At 60.5% G+C, this 19,456-nt stretch overlaps 1 protein-coding gene and 1 pseudogene across 1 annotated transcript; one reads left to right on the plus strand and one right to left on the minus strand.

The window, feature by feature from the left end:
* Positions 1-625: 625 nt before the first annotated feature.
* Positions 626-1,723, minus strand: TMEM121 (transmembrane protein 121). The gene has a single exon (XM_034992402.1). The coding sequence runs from the start codon at positions 1,580-1,582 to the stop codon at positions 626-628; it is 957 nt and encodes a 318-aa protein (XP_034848293.1). The 5' UTR covers positions 1,583-1,723.
* Positions 1,724-11,214: 9,491 nt separating this feature from the next.
* LOC118002248 lies at positions 11,215-11,950 on the plus strand (annotated as a pseudogene).
* Positions 11,951-19,456: the final 7,506 nt, after the last annotated feature.

The raw sequence follows: 19,456 nt of genomic DNA on the forward strand, positions 1-19,456 counted from the left end.
GGGAGCAAAGCCCAGACCTGGTCTCACACCCTGCCCCCCCCCAACCCTCCTCCCACCCCTGGCGCTGCGGAGAGAGCCAGGGGCTCGGGGTCACTTCTGGGCCTCCGGTGCGGAGGCGGGCACGTGGTTGAGGTGTCCCAGGAAGCGCAGAGTCGGGTTCTGGCACCTCTGCGGGTGGGGACGGGGAGTTCGGGGCTCAGGGTCTCTGTGACAGCGCGGCAATGGTCCGGCACCCAGGAGCTGGCCCAGACCCCTCGCCACCGCCCCCTCCCACCCCCTCCTCCCACCCGGTCCAGCTGCCAGAAACAGGACTCAGGAAACACGCAGGCAGGGCACGCCGGCTTTGGATACAAAACTGTAAACACGAGTCTTTAAAATGACAGAGGCCTCCTCGGCCCCAAACTCTGAGCCAGAAGCCCCCACCGAGGGGCCCCCAAGGGGCCAGGCCTCCGCCCGCTCCGTCCTCCCTCCCGCCCCAGGCCAAGCCCACGGCGGCCCACGCGCTGGGGAAGCGGGGCTGCGAGTCCGCGGTCCGACGGATTCCTGAGACGAAGAAGCGGCCGCGGCCCCCGGCCCCGTGGGGAGCCCGCCCCCACCCCGTCGCAGGCAGGCCGCGCGGGCCCGGTCACGTGCCCAGGGCGTCGCGCGGGGGCGAGGGCCCGCGGGGGCGGCCGGGCGGGCCGTGCAGCGGCGGGGGCGGCGGCGCGGAGTTGCGCGGCGGGGGCGGCGGCTGCAGCTCCAGCGCGAGCGCCGGCGGCGGGAAGTCGCGCACCTGGCGGCGGTACTCGAGGAACGTGCAGGCCTTGGTGGCCAGCGCCACCACGTTCTTGCCCACGAAGATGGCCGAGACGCGGCTGTCGCGGAAGAGCGCCATGTTGGCGGCCCGCGCCAGCACGGCCACCACGTTGACGGTGGCGAGGCTGAGCACGGGGTAGAGCATCATCTTCTGCGGCGCGATGTGCTCGCCCTGCATGCTGACCTCGCTGAGCGCCACGCACGGCAGCACCAGCAGCAGCATGTAGCAGTAGAAGAAGGTGAGGCCCTCGGCCCAGAGCGGCAGCCCGGTGCGCGGCGGCTCCCACAGGTTGGCCTGCATGTCCAGCAGGTCCAGCAGGTCCAGCGCCACCCAGAAGAGGCGGCCGCGCAGGTCCTCGCGCTTGCGGAACGTGCGCACGTAGTCCATGCGGTCGAGCGCCACGAGCAGCAGGAAGAGGCCGGGCACGCACACCGACAGCAGCAGCGTGAGCGCCTTGCGCGCCACCGGGTCGGCCGCGCCGCGCCGCGCCGCCTTGTAGTTCTGGAAGATGAAGTAGAGCTTGATCTCCAGCACGAAGATGTACAGGAACCAGAGGATCATGGCGTAGCCGCGTTTGGCCGTGCGCACCTCGGCGCCCACCCACACGGCCACGTAGCGCAGCACCAGCAGGAAGCACACGTCGCCCACCAGCACGATGATGCACACGCCGATCTTGCGCGGGCCCTGGTTCTGCTCCACCAGGTACGCGTCCATGACCGCCATGCTGCCCATGATCACCAGCGTGGTCAGGCACACGTGGCGCCGGTCCGGGGGCGGCAGCACCATGGTCGGCCGCCGGGGCCCCGGCCTGGGCGCGCCCGGCCCCCACGCGAGGCGGGACGAGGCCCTGCGGCGGCGGCGCTCAGCCCGCGGGCATGGCGCGACGGGGCCTGTCCAGCCGCTCTGAGGGCGCCACCGCTGCGGGCTGGCGAGCTCGGAACCTGGGGAGAGCAGAGGGGACAGTGAGGGCGCAGTGCGGGGGCAGCCTCCGCCCTCCGCGGCCCCCGCGACGTGCTTCCTGCGCGGGGCGCTGTGCGCGCGCCGGGCGCCCGGGGCCTCTGTGGCGCGCGCGCGCTGGAGCGCGCGGGGCACGGGGAGCCGGGAGCAGGGCCCCCAGGGGGCGCTGCAGCCCCACCTGAGACCCGAGACCTGGTTCCCGCCGCCGCCAGGAAGGAAACGGAACGGAAGTGGTTTCTCCCCGCTGCGCGCGTCCCCGGGCCCCGGTGGTTTGTCCCTGCTGGGCCCACGCCGCCGGCCCTCCGGCGTCCTCTCCCCGCCGGGCGCCTTGCCGGGCGGGGAGGCGGGCCCGCGGCCTCCTGTCTGCGCGCTCGGGGGGCGCCGGAGGCCCACGGAGGCCCACGGAGGCCCAGGCCCCATCCCCGGCGCGGCGCCCGCGCTCCCGGCATGTTTTCTGGTCCAGGACTGAGGATCATCCCAGTCCTGCGGATCCTCTCCCAGCAGCCTCCTGCCCTGCCTCGGCCGACTCAGTACCCCCTACACACCCGTCCACTCTCCCCAGGCCGTGTGGACCATTCCCAGTCCCGTTCCCACGAGGGCTCCCCTTGCCTACGGAGGCTCGCGCCCCGGCCGCGTCTCCCACCAGGTACACCGCCCCGCCTGCGCGCCCGCACACCCACACTGCCCTGTTACTGTGAAGGGGTCCCTCCCTTGCACCTTTGGGGCCATCTCAGGAAGCCCGCCCTCCGCTGCCCCCACCCGGACCTTCTCTGGGCTCTGCAGCCCCCGGCCCCTCGCACAGCCTTGGCACACAGGCTGTCATGACTGCGCGGGTCGGTGTCCCACAGCAGACTGGGTCCCCACACCTGGGCCCACAAGCCCGCACCCTCTGACCGTCACTTGCAGACTCGCTTGCACGCGCTTCCAGCCAGGCCCCCTCACCCCGCCTCCCCTTTCCACACACAGCACCCTTGGCCCTGGGCTCTGTTTACTGCCCTGTCTAGACAAGGACATAAAATTTAATGTCACCCGTGACTGTGAAGCGAGTGCTCAGCCTGGCCCTGGTGACACCACTGCCCCCAGGACTGAGGAAGGAGGTCCTCCTCCAGATTGGCACCTCCATTCCCGACCTCAACGAGGCTGCTGCCCCACCCAGCACCCGCCTCCCAGGGGCCCTGCAGCCACACACAGGACCCCCACGCTGTGAGTTCGGACACCTCGAGTGGAGGTACCTTGGGGGGGAGCGCCCTATGCCGCTACCTCCACAGTTCCGGGAGCTCCTGCGCCCCACCCACACACTCAGCCCATCTTCACCCACCAGGTGGAAGCCCCCTCCCACCCGGGCCTCCTCGGGCCGCCGCAGCCTTCCTGCCAGGCCAAGTAGCCAGAGAGCCACTGCACCGCTAACCCCTCCCCATCCGCTCCTCGGCGTTCTCGTTCCCTCTCTCGGCCACTCGTCACACCCGGGCTGAGGATGCCAGGACAGACCCCATCCCGACGGGAGCCCGCAGGGGGAGCCCCCGCCCCTGCCCCAGGAAGCCAGAGCCAGGGCCTCACCAACCCTCCCGCACACCCTTCCCGGCCTCTCCCCGGGGACCTGGCCCCAGGCCCTCCTGCCTTGGCTGTCCTGGCCGGCCCTGCGGTCCCCCGCATGCCCCCTGCCCGCCCCCTCCCCTAGCCACCTCCTCGGTGCCCACGGGTGGGGGCAGGCAGGAAGGGGCCGCCAGCCCCGACCAGACCGAGGCTGCTCCCGGCAAGCTGCGTCTCCGCCCTTCTGCCCGCAGCGCCCGCGCCCCCGGCCGGGGCCCGCCCTGCAGCACCGCTGCGCGTCCCAGCCCCTGCGCCCGGGCCCCTGCTCGCCCCGCTCCCGCCGGCGGCCCCGCGCCTACCCACCGCCGGCCCGCGGAGCCTCCGCGCCGGGCCGAGGCCGCGCTCCCTCCGCTCTGCTCGCTCCCCTCGCTCCTCGGCACGGCCCCCACCAGAGGCCCCGCCCTCGCCCAAGGCCACGCCCCGCGCGGTGGGGGTCCCGGCGCGCCGCCGCCCCCCGCAGCGCCCGTTGCCACGGCGACAGCCCTGCACCGCGGCGGTGCCCGGGACCCGCGGCCCCGGGGAGCTGGACCCCGCCGGATCCGCGCGCCATCCCTGGGAAGCCTCTGCACCTTGCTTCACCCCACAGCCGGGATCTCTCGCCCGCGGGCCCTCAGTCCCGCTCACACTCTGAAATCCCACTGCAGCCCCACCCAGGCCGCCCACCAGGGTGACCCCACTCGCCTTCGACAAACAGCCTGAGGACCCAGTTCCCTGCAGCGGAGCTGGTCCCGACGTGGGGCTGGGCTGACCACTGGCCCTCTGCAAGTGGCCTGTGGGGACAGAGAAGTGGGGTGGGCCTCTGGGCCCCGCATCTCAAAGACACCCCGAATCCTGGATTTTTTCAGACTTCCTGAGTTTCTTCTGAGGGTGGAAGACAGGTGGTGGGTGGTCCTCGTCTTCTTCAGCCATGCTGGGGAACGTTTTCCCCCAACCCCAGCCTGTCCACCCTGAGCCCCCACACCCACCCTGTCGCCCTTAGGGTGGAGGAGGGGAGTGCACCTGCTGCCCTCCCCAGAGCTGCTCCCACGTGCCTCCGTTCCTCCCTCCGTCAGAGAAGGATATGCAGGGTCAGAGAGGTGAAGGGTCACCCAGCATCCCCCTGATGCACAGGGGTGAAGCATGACTCACACCCAGGTCTGCTGACATTGAGGCCCTGAGCGCTTCCTGGGTCTGTGCAGGTGACCCGTCCGGCCACCCTCCCTCCACACGGGGCCCCCAGGGACATCTCGGTGCCAGTGGGAAGTGAGGACAGCTGGCCACTGGGGCCATCCAGGAGCAGCACAGCTGAGGTGCTGTGAGAAGCTCGAACCCTCGGGATGACTGGTTGGGAAACCAGCCCCCACGCCCACTCACACCGTCGCTGCCATTTCCCTGCCTTTGTGTCCAGGGAGGGGCCCCACAAACCTCAGCATGGTTCCTCTCTCCCAGGGAGGCCTCCAGAAGCCCCAGCCCTCAAGGGACAAGAGGCCTGCATTGAAAGGCCGCACGTGCAGCATGGAGGGAGGAGGGGAGGAGGCTCAGGCATACAGGCCCCACCTGGGCAGTGGGCAGCACCAGCTGCCCCCCGGGGCGGATCCACCTGGCAGGCCCCGGAGGCAGAGGAGGGGCAGGTGGAGTAGGAAGAGAGCCAGAAGCACCTCCCTGTGTCCTCCACTCTCAGGGAGGGGCTGCCCCCCCAGCTTCTCGCCCTCTGCCCTCCCCCACATCCCCCAAGGGCATGCTCAAAAACCCCCGTCTTTAGCCCCAGACCTGCAAGGCTGCTTTGGTGCCCCCACCACCCCAGCACCCTGTTCTTGCCTCCAGTTAGACAAAGCCCAGGCCTGTGAAAGCCTGCCCTGTGTCTGCTGACCTCACTGGAGCTCAGCCCCCTGACTCTGTGTTTCCATCTGCTCCAGGTGGAGGGATGAGGGGGTTGGGGGTGTGGAGGTGTGTAGGGGTGAGGGGTGGGGGATGGAGGCATGTGGGGGTGAGGGGCTTGGGGGTGGAGGAGTGAGGGGGCTGGGGGGTGAGGGGGTGGAAGGATGAGGGGGTGGGGGATGGAGGTGTGTTAGGGGTGAGGGGTGGAGGAGTGGGGGGTGAGGGGGTGGGGGGTGGAGGCGAGGCCCTTGCGGGCAGGCCCAGAGCAGTGGGGGTTGCAACCCCAGGCAGGGGCAGGGCAGGCTCCTGGGGGACAGTCCGTTCCTTGGCTCTTCATGCTTAGGCTTCCTCAGCTTGTGGACGCCCCACTGCCATCTGCCGTGGACACTGCGGGGCCTTTTCCGTGTGGTGAGGACACGTGTCATGCCGGAGGGGCCCCCCTGGTGACCTCATCTTCACTTGACAACATCTGCAAAGCCCTTGTTTCCAAATAAGGCCGCCTTTGGACGTGCCAGAGTTTAGGACTTGAAAGTACATTTTGGGGGACATAGTTCAACCCAGAAACACTTTCCCAGCTTGCAGGTCTGCCTCCCACTCCTAGGCCTGGCTGACACCCGCCCCAGCAGCGCTGGCCCTGCCAGCCCCCCAGCCCTGTCTCTGACGACAGCCCCCCATGGCCTGGCCAGGCCTCGTTTGCCCGCCGCACACACTGTCCCGGTGTCTCCCCGAGCTGCAACACCACTGCCCTCGTTTGGGTGCAAGCCCGGCCCCACGCACCTCACTCGAGGCCGGGCTGCCACCCAGCTGCCACCTCCACGCTGGGGTGTGGCCACCTAGCCGCAGCCCCTCCCCACTGGCCAGCGCTCGGTGCAGTGACCCAGCCCGCCTGGAAGGCTGAGGACGCTGAACCAAACCCCCAGGGGGAGCGTGGGGAGCCTCACGGTGCCTGGGTTCCCCCAGGAGAGAGCAACCCCCGTTTCTGGCCGCTGTGCCAACTGAGCTGAGTGCAGGTCAGCAAGCTCTTGGAGGGCCCAGGGTGGCAGCCGCTCGGCCCAGAGGGCTGGGGTCTCGGGCCCTGAGCTGACTGCAGGTGACCGGGGCGGGCCTTACCTCCAGTGTGCAGCAGCGAGCACGTGGAACCGCTCAGGGACGGAGGGATCTCCACGCAGCCCTCAGGCATCCCAGACACAACAGGGCAGCACACGGGCCTCCGGGAGCGAGCCAGCAGAAACACTGACGGAAGCCGACAGGGACTGGAGGCGCCAGCCGGGGTCCCGGACGGGGCCCTGGAAACCGTGCATGCCACAGAGAAGACCAAAACTAAGGATCAAAGGAAGCGTTAAGAGCAGAGTGGACACCCCGGGGGAGCCCCGAGGATGGAGGGAGGGCGGTATGGAGGGCAGGGCTGGGGACCACGGAGGGGAGAGGACGGAGAGGGGTGGCTGGAAGCTATACCCCGCGTGTCCTTGGAAGCCCAGGCCCCCACCCCAAGGCACAGCGGCACTCTGAGGAGGTGGCTGAGAGGTTTCTCTATCTGTTGAAAGCTGCCAAACCCTGAATACCCACCCAACTCCTGGCATTTATTAAAAACAAAAACAGAGCTGCACACCTCATATAATCTTTGTCTTTGTTGAAAACCAGAGACAGAAAATCTTAAAAGCCGTCCGACGGCAGAAGTCTGAGCGTTCTGTGACGGCTGACTTCTTGGCCGCAAGAGCAGAACCCGCCCGACAACGGGGTGACTGGAGTGACGTCTTCCATCCGCTGGAAGAGAATAATTGCTGTGTCGGCCGAGTAACGGCCCCAGAGACGCCCTAATCCCCAGCACGTGGGATCGCACTGCTCGGTGCGGCTGCCGGGACCCGCGGGAGATTGTCCCGGGAGCCGTGAGGCCGTGGGGGCTCCGTGGCACTGGCAAGATGGAGGCAGGGCCGCGAGCCCAGGAGTGTCTCTGGAAGCCGGGAGGGCAGGGCAGCAAAGCCTGCAAGGGGGTGAGTCCGCGTCCCTCTCACGCGAGGCCCCGCCGTTCGGCTGCAACTCCTAGCTCACGCGGTTGCTGGCCAACAGCACTTCTTCACTCAAACAGGAACCGGGGCATCTGCGGCAAAACGGGTGTAGAAGATGCCCTTCCGGCAAAGAAGAAAATCCTAGGACGAGGCCAGGCAGGCAAGGAGAGCAGAGAAGGTGTCGTCGTCGTGATGAAATGCTGAGAAATGATAACGGGTAGAAAACACAAAATTAAAGCGTGACCCGACGGCAGCACATCAGGCCAGAAGGAAACCAGAGAGGGTGTCGGCAAGCTCTGGGGACGGAGCGAGCCCCTGGACTTCCCACTGCAGCAGGAGGAGCCCTGTGGAGGTGTTCGTACAGTCGGCCCAACGACGAACGACAGGGAAGAGAGGAGCAGGTGCGGAAACGAGAAAACCATTTCAAGTGGCAGATGGAAACCCTATTAGCAAATAGAATCAATCAACATAACAAAAAAGTAGTGCAACCACGTGGCCGGTGTCCTAGGAATGCAAGGCTGGTTTGGAAAACAAATCAGTGTGGCCCACCATGTCAACATCTAAAGGAGAAAGCATGTGACCCTAGCAGTTGATGCAGAAAAAACATCGCACAGAATTCAACACCCATCCATGATGAGCGCTCTGAGCAAACAGGAAACAGAAGGGCATTTACTTAATCTAATAAAGGGCATCTACAAAAAGCAGCAACAAATCAAACAAAAAAAAAACACAGCTGACGTAACACCAAAGGACCGAATGCTTTGCCTTAATTGTGTGTGAATTAACGAGGACAATGTACACTCTAGTTAGCTACAGTAGAGGAATCTGGCAGATGCCGTTCCGACCGCATAATAAAAATGAGTGGCACCCATTTGCAACGACGTGGATGGAACTGGAGGGTATTATGTTGAGTGAAATAAGTCAAACAGAGAAAGACATGTATCATATGATCTCACTGATATGAGGAATTCTTAATCGCAAGAAACAAACTGAGGGTTGCTGGAGTGGGGGGTGGGGTGGGAGGGATGGGGTGACCTGGGTGATAGACACTGGGGAGGGTATGTGTTCTGGTAAGCGCTGTGAATTGTGCAAGACTGTTGAATCTCAGATCTGTACCTCTGAAACAAATAATGCAATATATGTTAAGGAAAAAAAAAGAAGAAGGTAACGGGAGGGGAAGAATGAAGCTGGGGAAATCGGAGGGGTAGACGAACCATGAGAGACGATGGACTCTGAAAAACAAACAGGGTTCTGGAGGGGAGGGGGGTGGGAGGATGGGTTAGCCTGGTGGTGGGTATTGAGGAGGGCACGTTCTGCATGGAGCACTGGGTGTTATGCACAAACAATGAATCATGGAGCACTTCATCTAAAACTAATGATGTAATGTATGGGGATTAACATAACAATAAAAAAATAAATTTGAAAAAAAAATGAGTGGCACCAACCGCGGGGCGGATTGGCCTCGTGGGCTTCCTGGCGTGGCACGCTGAGAAGGCGTGGCATCCCTCGTGTAATACCCGTGCCCACCAGTTGGAGGACATGATGGAGGGGCGTTCTGCAGACCGGTCATGAAAGTCAGGAACACACAGAGGAACATTCCAGATGGAAGAAGACTAGGGAGCGGTGACTGGCGACGCACACAGGAGCCAGGCCTGGCCGTGGACCCACGAAGGACGTGGGGAAGCTTGCGTGGCCCCTGCAGATTAGACGGGGACACTGGGCCCCAGTGGTTTCCTGATTCTGAAGGTGGAACTGAGGTTATGCAAGAGAAAGTCCTTTTGCTTCCGGAATACTCTGAGCTTTATGTCTGCATAACAGGTGTATGTCTGCAGCCTGCTCTCCAAAGGTACGGAAGCACACGTGTACAAACACACGTGAACGTACGTATACCGCACCTGTTACACGTGCATACGTGTTACATGCGTGTGGAGACAGAGAACAAAGCGGTAAAGTGTGGGAATCCAGGTGGAGGCATATGGAAGGTGTGGGTATTATTTGAAATTATTCCTTAAATGAAGTGTAATTCTTCACATTAACAGGTTAAATGAAGAAATAAGACTATATCAGGAGATGCAGAAGAGACATTTAAGAGAGTTCAGTGACTGTTGGTGGTGTGTTAAAAAAGCCTTCAGCGGACTAGGAATGGAGCAGAGTGTTCTGATCTGATGGAATGTGTCTACAAGAATCCCTTGCAAGGAGCAGTCCCGGGAATGAGTTGGAAACACTCTCTCTGAGACAGAAGCAGACGGACGCCGGCGGGCGCATGGGCTCAGCATCGTGCTAGAAGCTCCCGGAAGCAGCGCTTCTCTCAGGAAGCAAGGAAAAGAAACAAAAGGAATAAGAATTGGAAATAAAGAAATGAAGCCGTCATGAGATGTTGCAGGCGGTGCCACTGGGTGCTTGGAAAAGTCCGAGGAATCTGGAGAGGAATGTTCCCAGTTAATAAGTGAGTTTAGCGAGATCGTCTATCTCAGGTCAGTACGCAGAAGTCAGCTGTGTTTCTGTGGCTTTCAGCAGAGTTAGTTAGAAAACTTATATGTATGCGTGTGTATATAACCCACACACACGTGTATCTATTCATACTCTTCGTAATACCGAGGAATAAATCCGACAAAGGAAGTATAATACTTCTATCCAGAAAACCAGAGAACGTTAATCAGTTACACCTCAACAGATGGAGATGTGTTCATAAATTGGAAGAATCAATATTATAAAGCTATCACGTCTCCCCAAACGGATCTATGCAGTCCATGTAATTGCAAGCAAAAAGCCAACAGTTTTTCCCAATATGTGACAAACTGATTCTAAAATGTGTACGGAAATGCGAAGGGCCAAGAAGAGTCAAAACCTTCGTGAAGGGGCGCCTGGGGGGCTAGGTCGGTGAAGCGGCCGACTCTCGATCTCAGGGTCCTGAGATTGAGCCCTGTGTTGGGCTCCACGGCAGAAGTAGAACAGGATGACAAGCTTACCTAAATGGGTGGAGACCTGTGGTAAGGCTGGGGTCATGACCACCACGTGGCATCCACGGAGCGTGGGGAGAGGACCAGATGCGGCCAGGCACGGAGGCGCCCACCAGACGGTAAGAAGGCAAATCACAGACAGGAGGTGCTTTCTGCAGCAAGAGGAGCGACGAGGACTCGCGTCCAGAACGCACGAAGAGCCTACACCTATCGGTAAGAGGAAAGACAACCCAACAGGGAAAATGGGGGGAAATGCGAAGGGGCACTTCCCAAAGGGTCAGTCACGAGATGGCCAACATCTCTCGCCATCGGTGGGGCTGCAGTGAGACCCCACCGCCCACCCCCGGGTGCAGCTGCGCAGCCGAGTGAGGTCGGGGGTGAGCTGGTGCACCTGCCTAGGAAAATGGGCCTCGCCTCCCGCGGCCGGGGGCTTGCACAGTGTGTGCACGCGAGCCACCGACGGCCGTAGAAGCATTCCTTGAAACCGCTAAAACTGCAAACAACCACGTGTCCCCCCAGCACAGAAGAGGCCGATGAGCCGCAGGTGTCTGCACCTGCATTCCGTGCGCAGCAAAGATGACCGCCGTGCAACAACATGCATGAAGCTCACACAGGAAGAAGCCAGACCCAAGGGAACATAACGGAGGCCTCCCTAAAGCTCAGGAACAAGACGGAACTAAGCTACGGTGTTGACAGGTGCGTGCTGAGGTGCCAGCCATGCGGAAGGGCGCTCGAGCTCCGCGGACCGTGCACTAGTTCCTGTCCCGCGTGGGGACTCCACGGCGTGCATTCGGGGTCATTCGCTGAGCTCAGCACCAAGGACTTGCAGCTTTCTGTACACATATGTGCTGTCGTTCACAATAAAATGCTCCAAGGAAAAAAGTAACAGAAAATGAAAGAAGATAATGGATAAAACATTTTTTAAAAGATTGTATTTATTCATGAGAGAGAGAGAATGAGCAGGGGGGAGGGGCAGAGGGAGGAGCAGGCTTCCCGCTGAGCCGGGAGCCCGACGCTGGACTCCATCCCAGGACCCCGGGATCACGACCTGAGCTGAAGGCAGACGCTTCGCCGACTGAGCCACCCAGGCGCCCCTGGATAAAACATTTTTAAGTATGGCTCAGTCGGATCCCGGCAGCAGCTGCGGCGGCTCTCATCTCTTCTGACTCTCCTTGCTTTCTCCCTTTTGCTTCTGGAAACATGGCTTCCAGCGTGGCGGTCTCTGACGGTGTCATCCAAGTGTTCAGTGACGTGAAGATGCTCAAGTCCTCAACACCAGAGGAGGTACTCTTCTGCCTGAGTGAGGACAAGAAGAACATCATCCTGGAGGAGGGCAAGGAGATCCTGGTAGGGGCTGTGGGCCAGACTGTAGACGACCCCACGCCACCTTCGTCAAGATGCTGCCAGACAAGGCCTGCCGCTGTTCCTCTATGACCCGACCTATGAGACCGAGGAGAGCAAGGAGGAGGACCTGGTGTTTATCTTCTGGGCACTTGAGTCCGCAGCCCTTAAGAGCAAAATGATTTATGCCAGCTCCAAGGATGCCATCAAGAAAAAGCTGACGGGGACCAAGCACGAATTACAAGCAAACTGCTACGAGGAGGTCAAGGACGGCTGCACCCTGGCAGAGAAACTGGGGGGCAGTGCTGTCCTCTCCCTGGAGGGCAAGCCTTTGTGAGCCCCCTCCAGCCCCCTGCCTGGAGCATCTGGCAGCCCCAGACCTGCCCTTGGGGGTTGCAGGCTGCCCCCTTCCTGCCAGTCCGGAGGGGCTGGGGGGATCCCAGCAGGGGGAGGGCAGTCCCTTCACCCCAGTTGCCAAACAGTGCCCCCTCGCCCCCGGACCTTCCTCCTCCCTCCATACCTGACGGCCCTGGCCTTCCCAAACTGCTTTTGATCTTCTGATTCCTCTTGGGTTGAAGCAGACCAAGTTCCCCCCAGGCACCCCAGTTTGGGGGGGCCTGTATTTTTTTAACGACACCCAGTCCCCCACCTGTTCCTCCCTTTTCCCATGCTGTCAACTTCTAACCGCAACAGTGACTCTGCGCTTGTCTGTTTAGTTCTGTGTATAAATGAATGTTGTGGAGATGACCCCTCCTTGCACCGCCTGGTTCCCCTGCCATTTTCCCCTGGTCTTGGCCACCCGTGGAAGCAGGACCAGTAAGGGACCTTCAATTAAAAAAAAAAAATCTGTTTAAGTATTAAAGGAAAATAACTGGGTGCCTGGCTGGCTCAGGTGGGAGAGCACATGACTCTTGATCTCAGAGTCATGAGTCCGAGCCCTGTGTAGGGTGTAATGATTGCTTTAAAATATTTTTTAAAATAACAATAATAATAAAGGAAAATAACTATGAACCTGGAATTTTATATCCAAACAAGTTTTCATTCACATGGGGGGTGTGACGAAGGTATTTTCAGGCACAAAGGGGCCCGGAAAGTTTGTCACAACTGGATTACTTGAAAATATGTGTGGATTCAAAGCAGAAACAAATCTAAGAGATATGAAAAGTAAGGATAATCACAATTTTAGTAAAGTTTATGGTTATCTTAAAGAAAATATAGTCATACTAGCTGAGAACTAAAATCTCATACAACACAAATAAGAATTTGGGAGAACAAAGGACATGAGAACATGCTGAAGTATTTATTTTGTTGGAAAAGGAAGAAATGCAGATATGTGTAAAAAAGTTATCAATCAGGGGCACGTGGCTGGCTGGGTCGGTGGAGTGAGCCGCTCTTAGTTTCAGGATTGTGAGTTCAAGCCCCACGCTGGGCACAGAGATTACTTGAAAATAAAATTTTAAAAAAAAAGTCATCTGTAAATAAACATGAGAACAACTTTTAAGTTAGGGCAACTGCCATGAAAACAAAACAAAATATATGATGTTCAAGCCAACAGAAGAAAACTAGATCTACCCAATGGAAAGCAGAAAACAAGAAAAAGAAGGAGACAAAGAAAAGCGATGGAAGATAAAAATGAAATGCAGGGATGCCTGGGTGACTCAGTGGGTTAAGCATCTGCCTTTGGCTCAGGTTGTGACCCCGGGGTCCTGGGATCGAGCCCCACATTGGGCTCTGCACTGAGTGGAGAGCCTCCCTCTTCCTTTCCCTCTGCCTGCCCCTCCCCCTGCTTGTGCTCTCTTTCTCTCTCTAAAAAATAAATAAAATATTTTTTTATTTTTTTTTAAGATTTTATTTATTTGTTTGACAGAGATAGCGAGAACAGTAACATAAGCAGGGGGAGTGGGAGAGGGAGAAGCAGGCTTCCCGCCGAGCAGGGGGCCCGATGCAGGGCTCGGTCCCAGGACCCCAGGATCATGACCCGAGCTGAAGGCAGACACTTAACGACTGAGCCACCCAGGCGCCCCAAATAAAATCCTTTAAAAAATAAGTGTACAAATGATGGAATAAAATAAGTGAACAATATGCTGTATAAAAAAATGTCATGAGGTTTTTTAAGACACAGTAAGGTTGAAACATAAAGGGCAGACAAGCCTTACCAGGCAAATATGAACCAAACAAGAGCTCTAATACCATCTCAGTATACAACTAAGTACACCTTAAAGCAGAAAAATAGCATAAAGGACAAAGAATGAAGTTGTGTACTGGTAAAAGGAACACTAGGGGCGCCCGGCTGGCTCAGTCGCTGGAGCATCTGACTCCTGATTTCCGCTCAGGTCATGATTCAGGGTTGTGGGATCGAGCCCCACGCCCGGCTCCGTGCAGCTCAGGGTCTGCTTAAGTCTCTCTCTCTTTCTGCCCCCCACGTACACACTCTCTCCCTAGAATAAGTAAATCTTTAAAAAAAAAAGTTAAAATAGGGCTTTTTACAGGAATGCAGGGATGGCTCAACGTGGGAAGGAGTGTTGGTGTAGTTGATGCAACGTATTTCGTTACAAAAGGGTGAAGGAGAAAATCATGATTGTCTTGATTACTGAAGACAAAGCATTTGAAACCTATGATCTAAAAAAGCTCTTGGGAAAACAAGAGTGGAAGAACACTTTCTAAAAGTCACAAAACTTCACGGAAAGCACACGGCGAGCGCAGCAGCTAATGGAGAAGAAGCCTTGGGTGCATGGCCCTGGCAGAGGGGGGAGGGATGCCTGCTGTCCTGCTGCCGGCGGGTGGAGCGTTAGCCCCTGGCCAAAATGAAACCACAGCTGGCATGGAGTCTCCCTACACCAGCAGTAACGGGCACTTTGCATCTCTTCGCCCGGAGCCCCTCCTGCCTGTGCTCGGCAGGCTGCGTCCTGACGTGGAAACAGAGCCGCGGGACAGACGGGAGCTGAATTTGGAGGACAGACCAGGGCAGATCAATGAGGAAAGGGCGCGTCCACGCGGAGATGGTGTTCAGAACTGGCTCACCCTGTGGGAAACCAGGACACCACCCACACGGCGGACTCTGGAGGACAGGAGACGTGAGCGTGAAGGAAAAACCCAAGGGAAGGAAACAAACGGAGGAGAACGTGGTGTAGGAGAGGCGGCCTGTCTCCAGACGCTCGCCGAAAGAACCGAGAAGCAACAAGATGATCGATCTGGCGAAAACAGAATTTAAGCTCTCTGTTCAGCAAGGCGGAAGCACCAGCAAGTGTTTAACCAGATGACAGAATGGAGAAGATGCTTACAATGAGCGAAACCAGCGAGGGATGCGCAGTCCCAAACACAAGTGACCGAAGGGTCCGCGCAGTCACATCGGAGGGCACCCGAGAAGCGAAGCAGGTGCCGGCGGAGATGCTCCCGGTGAGTGCACAGATGCCAGGTGAATTCGGAGACGGCTTAATGCCCATTCCCCTGCACACCAGCGGAAGCCAGACCGTGCTGAGGGAGGCTCTCGGGGACAGGAATGTTGCAGCTAGTCGGAGTGGGGGCTGGAAGGGGGCACAACCAGGCGTCCCCAGCCAGGTGCAGGGTCCCGCTGCTCTGCTCCTGGGCTCCTGGCCCTTCTGTGAGGTTTGAGAAGGCACGCAGAGCCTCGCAGGTTCCGATAGCCTAGGGAAGTCATTCTAGAGATGTAAGAACTCACGTTTTCAGTGTACAGGGTAGTTGGGGTTTTGTTTTGTTTTGTTTTTTTCGGAACTCCTGCTACGTTGTCAGGACAAAGAATGAAGTTGTGTACTGGTAAAAGGAACACTACGGGCGCCCGGCTGGCTCAGTCACTGGAGCATCTGACTCCTGATTTCCGCTCAGGACCCCTATTACGCTGTTGGGTCCCGATGAGCAGACCTGTTAGATATTTCTTCCGAGCAGCGGGTACTGGGAAGAGCCCCGGGGGAGGGCAACGCCAGACCCCAGGATATGACCTCGGGGGAGAACGCCTGCCGCTGCCAAGCTCCCCCAAGGGAGACAAGCCCCAGGCCCGTCCGGCCCCTGCTCCCGCTCACACCCTGGCATTGCAATCACAACCGCTTCTGGTCCTCGACGATGCAGGCGGCCGGAAAACTAAACCAGAGTTGTGCTTGCACACCACGTTCACCACCGCATTATCTACAACAGCCGACGGCTGGGAGAGGGACAGGGCCATGTGGTCTGTCCGTAAGTGGAATCTTCCTCACTCTTAGTTTAGGAGAAGTCCAGAGCCCTGCCACCGCAAGGCTGAACCACGGGGGCGCCGAGCACCGAGTGACCTCAGCCACTCACAGGACGACACACACCGTGTGACCCACTCATCGGACATCCCTAGAGGAGTCCGTCCACACAGACAAAGTGGGGTGGGGGCGCCAGGGGCTGGGGGGGGGGCTGCGTGTGGATGGGGCCAGAGTAGCAGTTGGGGAAGATGAGAAGGTTGCGGAGATAACGCTAGACCCATACACTTAAAAATGGTTTAGACAGTAAATTTAATGTTAGCTTTTTACCACCAAAAATTAAAAACTGTCCCCAAAAGGGGAGGGAACAAATCTTGGGTGTTATAAATAATAATCTGAGTAAACCGGACGGAAAAACAAGAGAGCCATCAGCTCACGTGCCACACAACCAAGACAGCCACAGACCTGGGACCCCAAATCTACCAGAACCCACCCAGCCCCGCCTGCCCCCCCACCGCCTCCCCGGTGACCCCCAGCACGTCTCACCCCTCCTTGACCCCTCTCGGAGCGCTGTGCAGCCCCACAAATACAGACCCTGTTTCCTCTGACCACCCCCCGGGGTCACTCGGTGCCCGTCCTCTAGGCCTCTGACCACCACCCTAACCCCAATGACACGGCCATGGCTGCCCTGTTTATGGGGTTTAGTCTCCGCACCCCAGGGCACTGGGTGAATCCTGGTTGATGGATGAGTGGGGAACGGCCAGCTCAGCCAAGAAGGGGCAGAGAGGGGAGGACGGTGGCCGGCTGCGCTCAGTAGCCAAGACCCTGTGAAGGACACAGGAGCGTGGGGACCCATGCAGGGCAGGACCGGCAGAGGGTGAGGGGATGGCTGTGCACCAGGCCACCAGCTGTGTCCCTCGGGAACACCTACAGGTGTCCACCTGGAGGCGTCCTGACTGCCCAGGTCCAGCCAAGGTCGACCAACGGTGTGAGGAGGCCCTGAACTGAAGGGACAGGAAGCGAGCCAGTGGGTGGTGAGGTCAAGGCCAGAAGCACCCTGGAGCTGGCACGGGAAAGGTGGCCGTGGGTGTGGCCAGTGAAGTGGACGCACCTGTGTGCAGGGCTCGCCCGTGGGTCCTGCTGGCACCGTACTCAATAAAACACCCGCAGAGGCCAGCATGGGTACGGCGGACGCAGGCCCACGAAGCCCACGGGCCGTGCCACCGAGACCCCTCCCCGGCCTGTGTGGCTCCCGCTCTAAGGGTCTCCTTGTGGGTCACCATCTGCGACCTGTCTGTCCTGCCTCCCACGTTCCGGGAGGCCTGGTCACCGTGCCGCCCGCGGTCCACTCCTACCAGGCCAGCTGCTGTGCGGGCGGCAGTCTGCAGGTCACGGAGCGTTTCCCAGCGCTGGCTCAAGACCCCGCCCCCCGCCTGCGCCGGCCCTGCGCCCACCCAGCAGGTCTGGGTCACATGATCCCGATCCCTCTTCTCTGGGGTGCCTGCCTCTGTCTCTGCACAAGTCTTCACAGGTCACTCTGGCTCGTCTGTCCTTGTCTCTGCGGGGTCTTCTGAGAAGCAGGTCTCCGGTGTCCCTGTGGCTAATGGAGCATGGTGTCCTTGCCTCCCGCGGCCGTGCTGTCCTTCACGTCTCCCTGGGGAGCCGGGGGCTCCCACTGTGCTGACCTCACAGAAGCCTGCCTGCCCAGAGCAGCCCGCTGCCCCTCGCTGACCCCACTGTCCCCCCAACCCCACTGCCTCTCACTGAACCCCTCCTGACCCCCACTGCCCCCACCGCCCCTCACTAACCCTGCTGTCCCCTGCTGCCCCCCTCCTGACTCCTGCTGCCCCTCACTGCCCCCGCTGCCCCTTGCTGACCCTGCCGTCCCCACTGCCCCCCACTGCCCATCACTGACCCCACTGTCCCCACTGCCCCCCGATGCACCCCTACTGTCCCTCGCTGCCCCCAGTGTCCCCCGCTGGCCAGGCCAGGCCGCAGCCTGCACCTGCGTCTGTTCCAGGGGCTGTCTCAGGCCGGTGGACCTGTCGCGTCAGCGTAGGGGAGGCGGGGGAATGTCAGACGGCAGCCCGTGGGGGATGGACTCGCTGGTTCTGCCCCGCGCCTCCTGCCTGCCACTAAGCGTGTGCTGACTTCCTGCGGCCTTCGTAGGAGCCGCACAGGGCGCACCTGCTCCCCGGGCCACCATGAGTGCGTCTGGCCTCCCCCCGGCCTGGGCCTCTTGGGGCCCGTCCCGCCCCGCGTATCCCAGAGTCCACACCAAAGTCGCAGACACCGTAGGGTTTTGAGTGGTGTGTATTGGATCCACACATCAGCTTGACAAGGGCCAGTCCCGTGATCCTGAGCCTGCATGTGGCTGCTAAACCTCAAGTTCCCAAGGGCCAGTGGGTGTCCTGGCTCAACGGCGGTCCCCAGAAGGCAGGGGGCTCTGGGTGGACTTGTTTTCCAGATGAGGAGGGTCCCATCAGTGGTTGGGACGGCTGAGGGCATGGCAGGCAGAGAGGGGCGGCTGCAGGGAGTCCAGAAGGGACTTCACACATTCGGAGGGCTGCAGGTGGAGGGTCGAGGCCCCGTGGGCCCTGGACCACAGCTGGAGCCCTGAGGAGGAGCTGGGGGGGTGCTGTGGTTTGGAGGGAGAGACCCCAGCCCAGAGACTGTCCGGGGGCCAGGCCTGTGAGGAGAGGGTCAGGGATGCCCTCCTGACCAGTCTGCCTGGTCTGACCAGTGCAGACGGAGCACTGGGGTGTCCCCACAAGGGACGGGGAGGGGCTGGGGTGGCCGAGACCAGCCCGGTGCTCCTGGGTGTGAGTGGTCGCTCCAGCACACCCCTGGCCAGCCAGGAAAAGCCAACGAGAGAACGTTCTGCTGCGTGTCCTCGGGCCTGACCTGGCCGGCAGGAGGCAGCCGATAGGCCCCTGCACCTGCCCAGCAGCAAACTGGGGTTCAACTGCCCTGGGCTAAGGGGAGCCTGGCAAGGGAGGCAGGATGAGGCTGTCTGTGCCTGCTGGGTGAGGGGTGCCGAGAGGCTGGGCCCCCTGGGGTGGGGGGGGCCTGTTCCGGCAAGCTGGGGGCCACATCCCCTGGACACAGATGGCTCTTTGTCAGGGCCGAGCCCAGCTCCCCGAACAGTCTCATGCACAAAGCCCCCTCTGTCCATAGTGGCCTCCCCCTCACCCCCAGCACCGCCCCCAGGAAAGGAACAGCGTCCCCCACCCCCAGGCTCCCAGCCAGCATCCCTGCCCAACACACACACACACACACCAGGCACAGGCCCAAGGTGGGGCGTGCAAGGGGCCAGGACACAGTGTGTACAGGCGTCCCAGGCTATCCCTTCCCCCAGGACCCTGAGGCCCCCCCATGCTATAGGCCATGCCTGACCCCCCAGCATGGGGGCAGCCCTGGCCCAGCCCAGCTTTGGCCACCACTACCCAGGGTCCCGTTCCCCTGGGCCTGAGCACAGACCTGACCCTCCCCAGGCAGGAACCTGGAAGGTGGCCGGGGGCCACGGCAGAGCCTGACCTCTGCAGGGAGGCCTCCACAACTTATTTCTGCATACTCTCTTGATCCAGAATGCCCACAGACACCACATGGGCCTGTCGTGCCTGCCCCAGTGTGGCCAGCCAAGGCCCGGGCTGTGCCCAAAGGGGGGACAGCCAGGGCTCAGGGGGAGCACGCCACGGGATTGTGTCTGCATCATCCTGGGGCCACCCTGAAACCTGCCCCTCCGAAACCCAGCCAGGGCGTCAGGGCAGG

Source organism: Mirounga leonina, unplaced genomic scaffold, assembly GCF_011800145.1.
Source record: "Mirounga leonina isolate KUSES-001 unplaced genomic scaffold, KU_Mleo_1.0 Mir_82, whole genome shotgun sequence".
NCBI lineage: Eukaryota > Metazoa > Chordata > Mammalia > Carnivora > Phocidae > Mirounga > Mirounga leonina.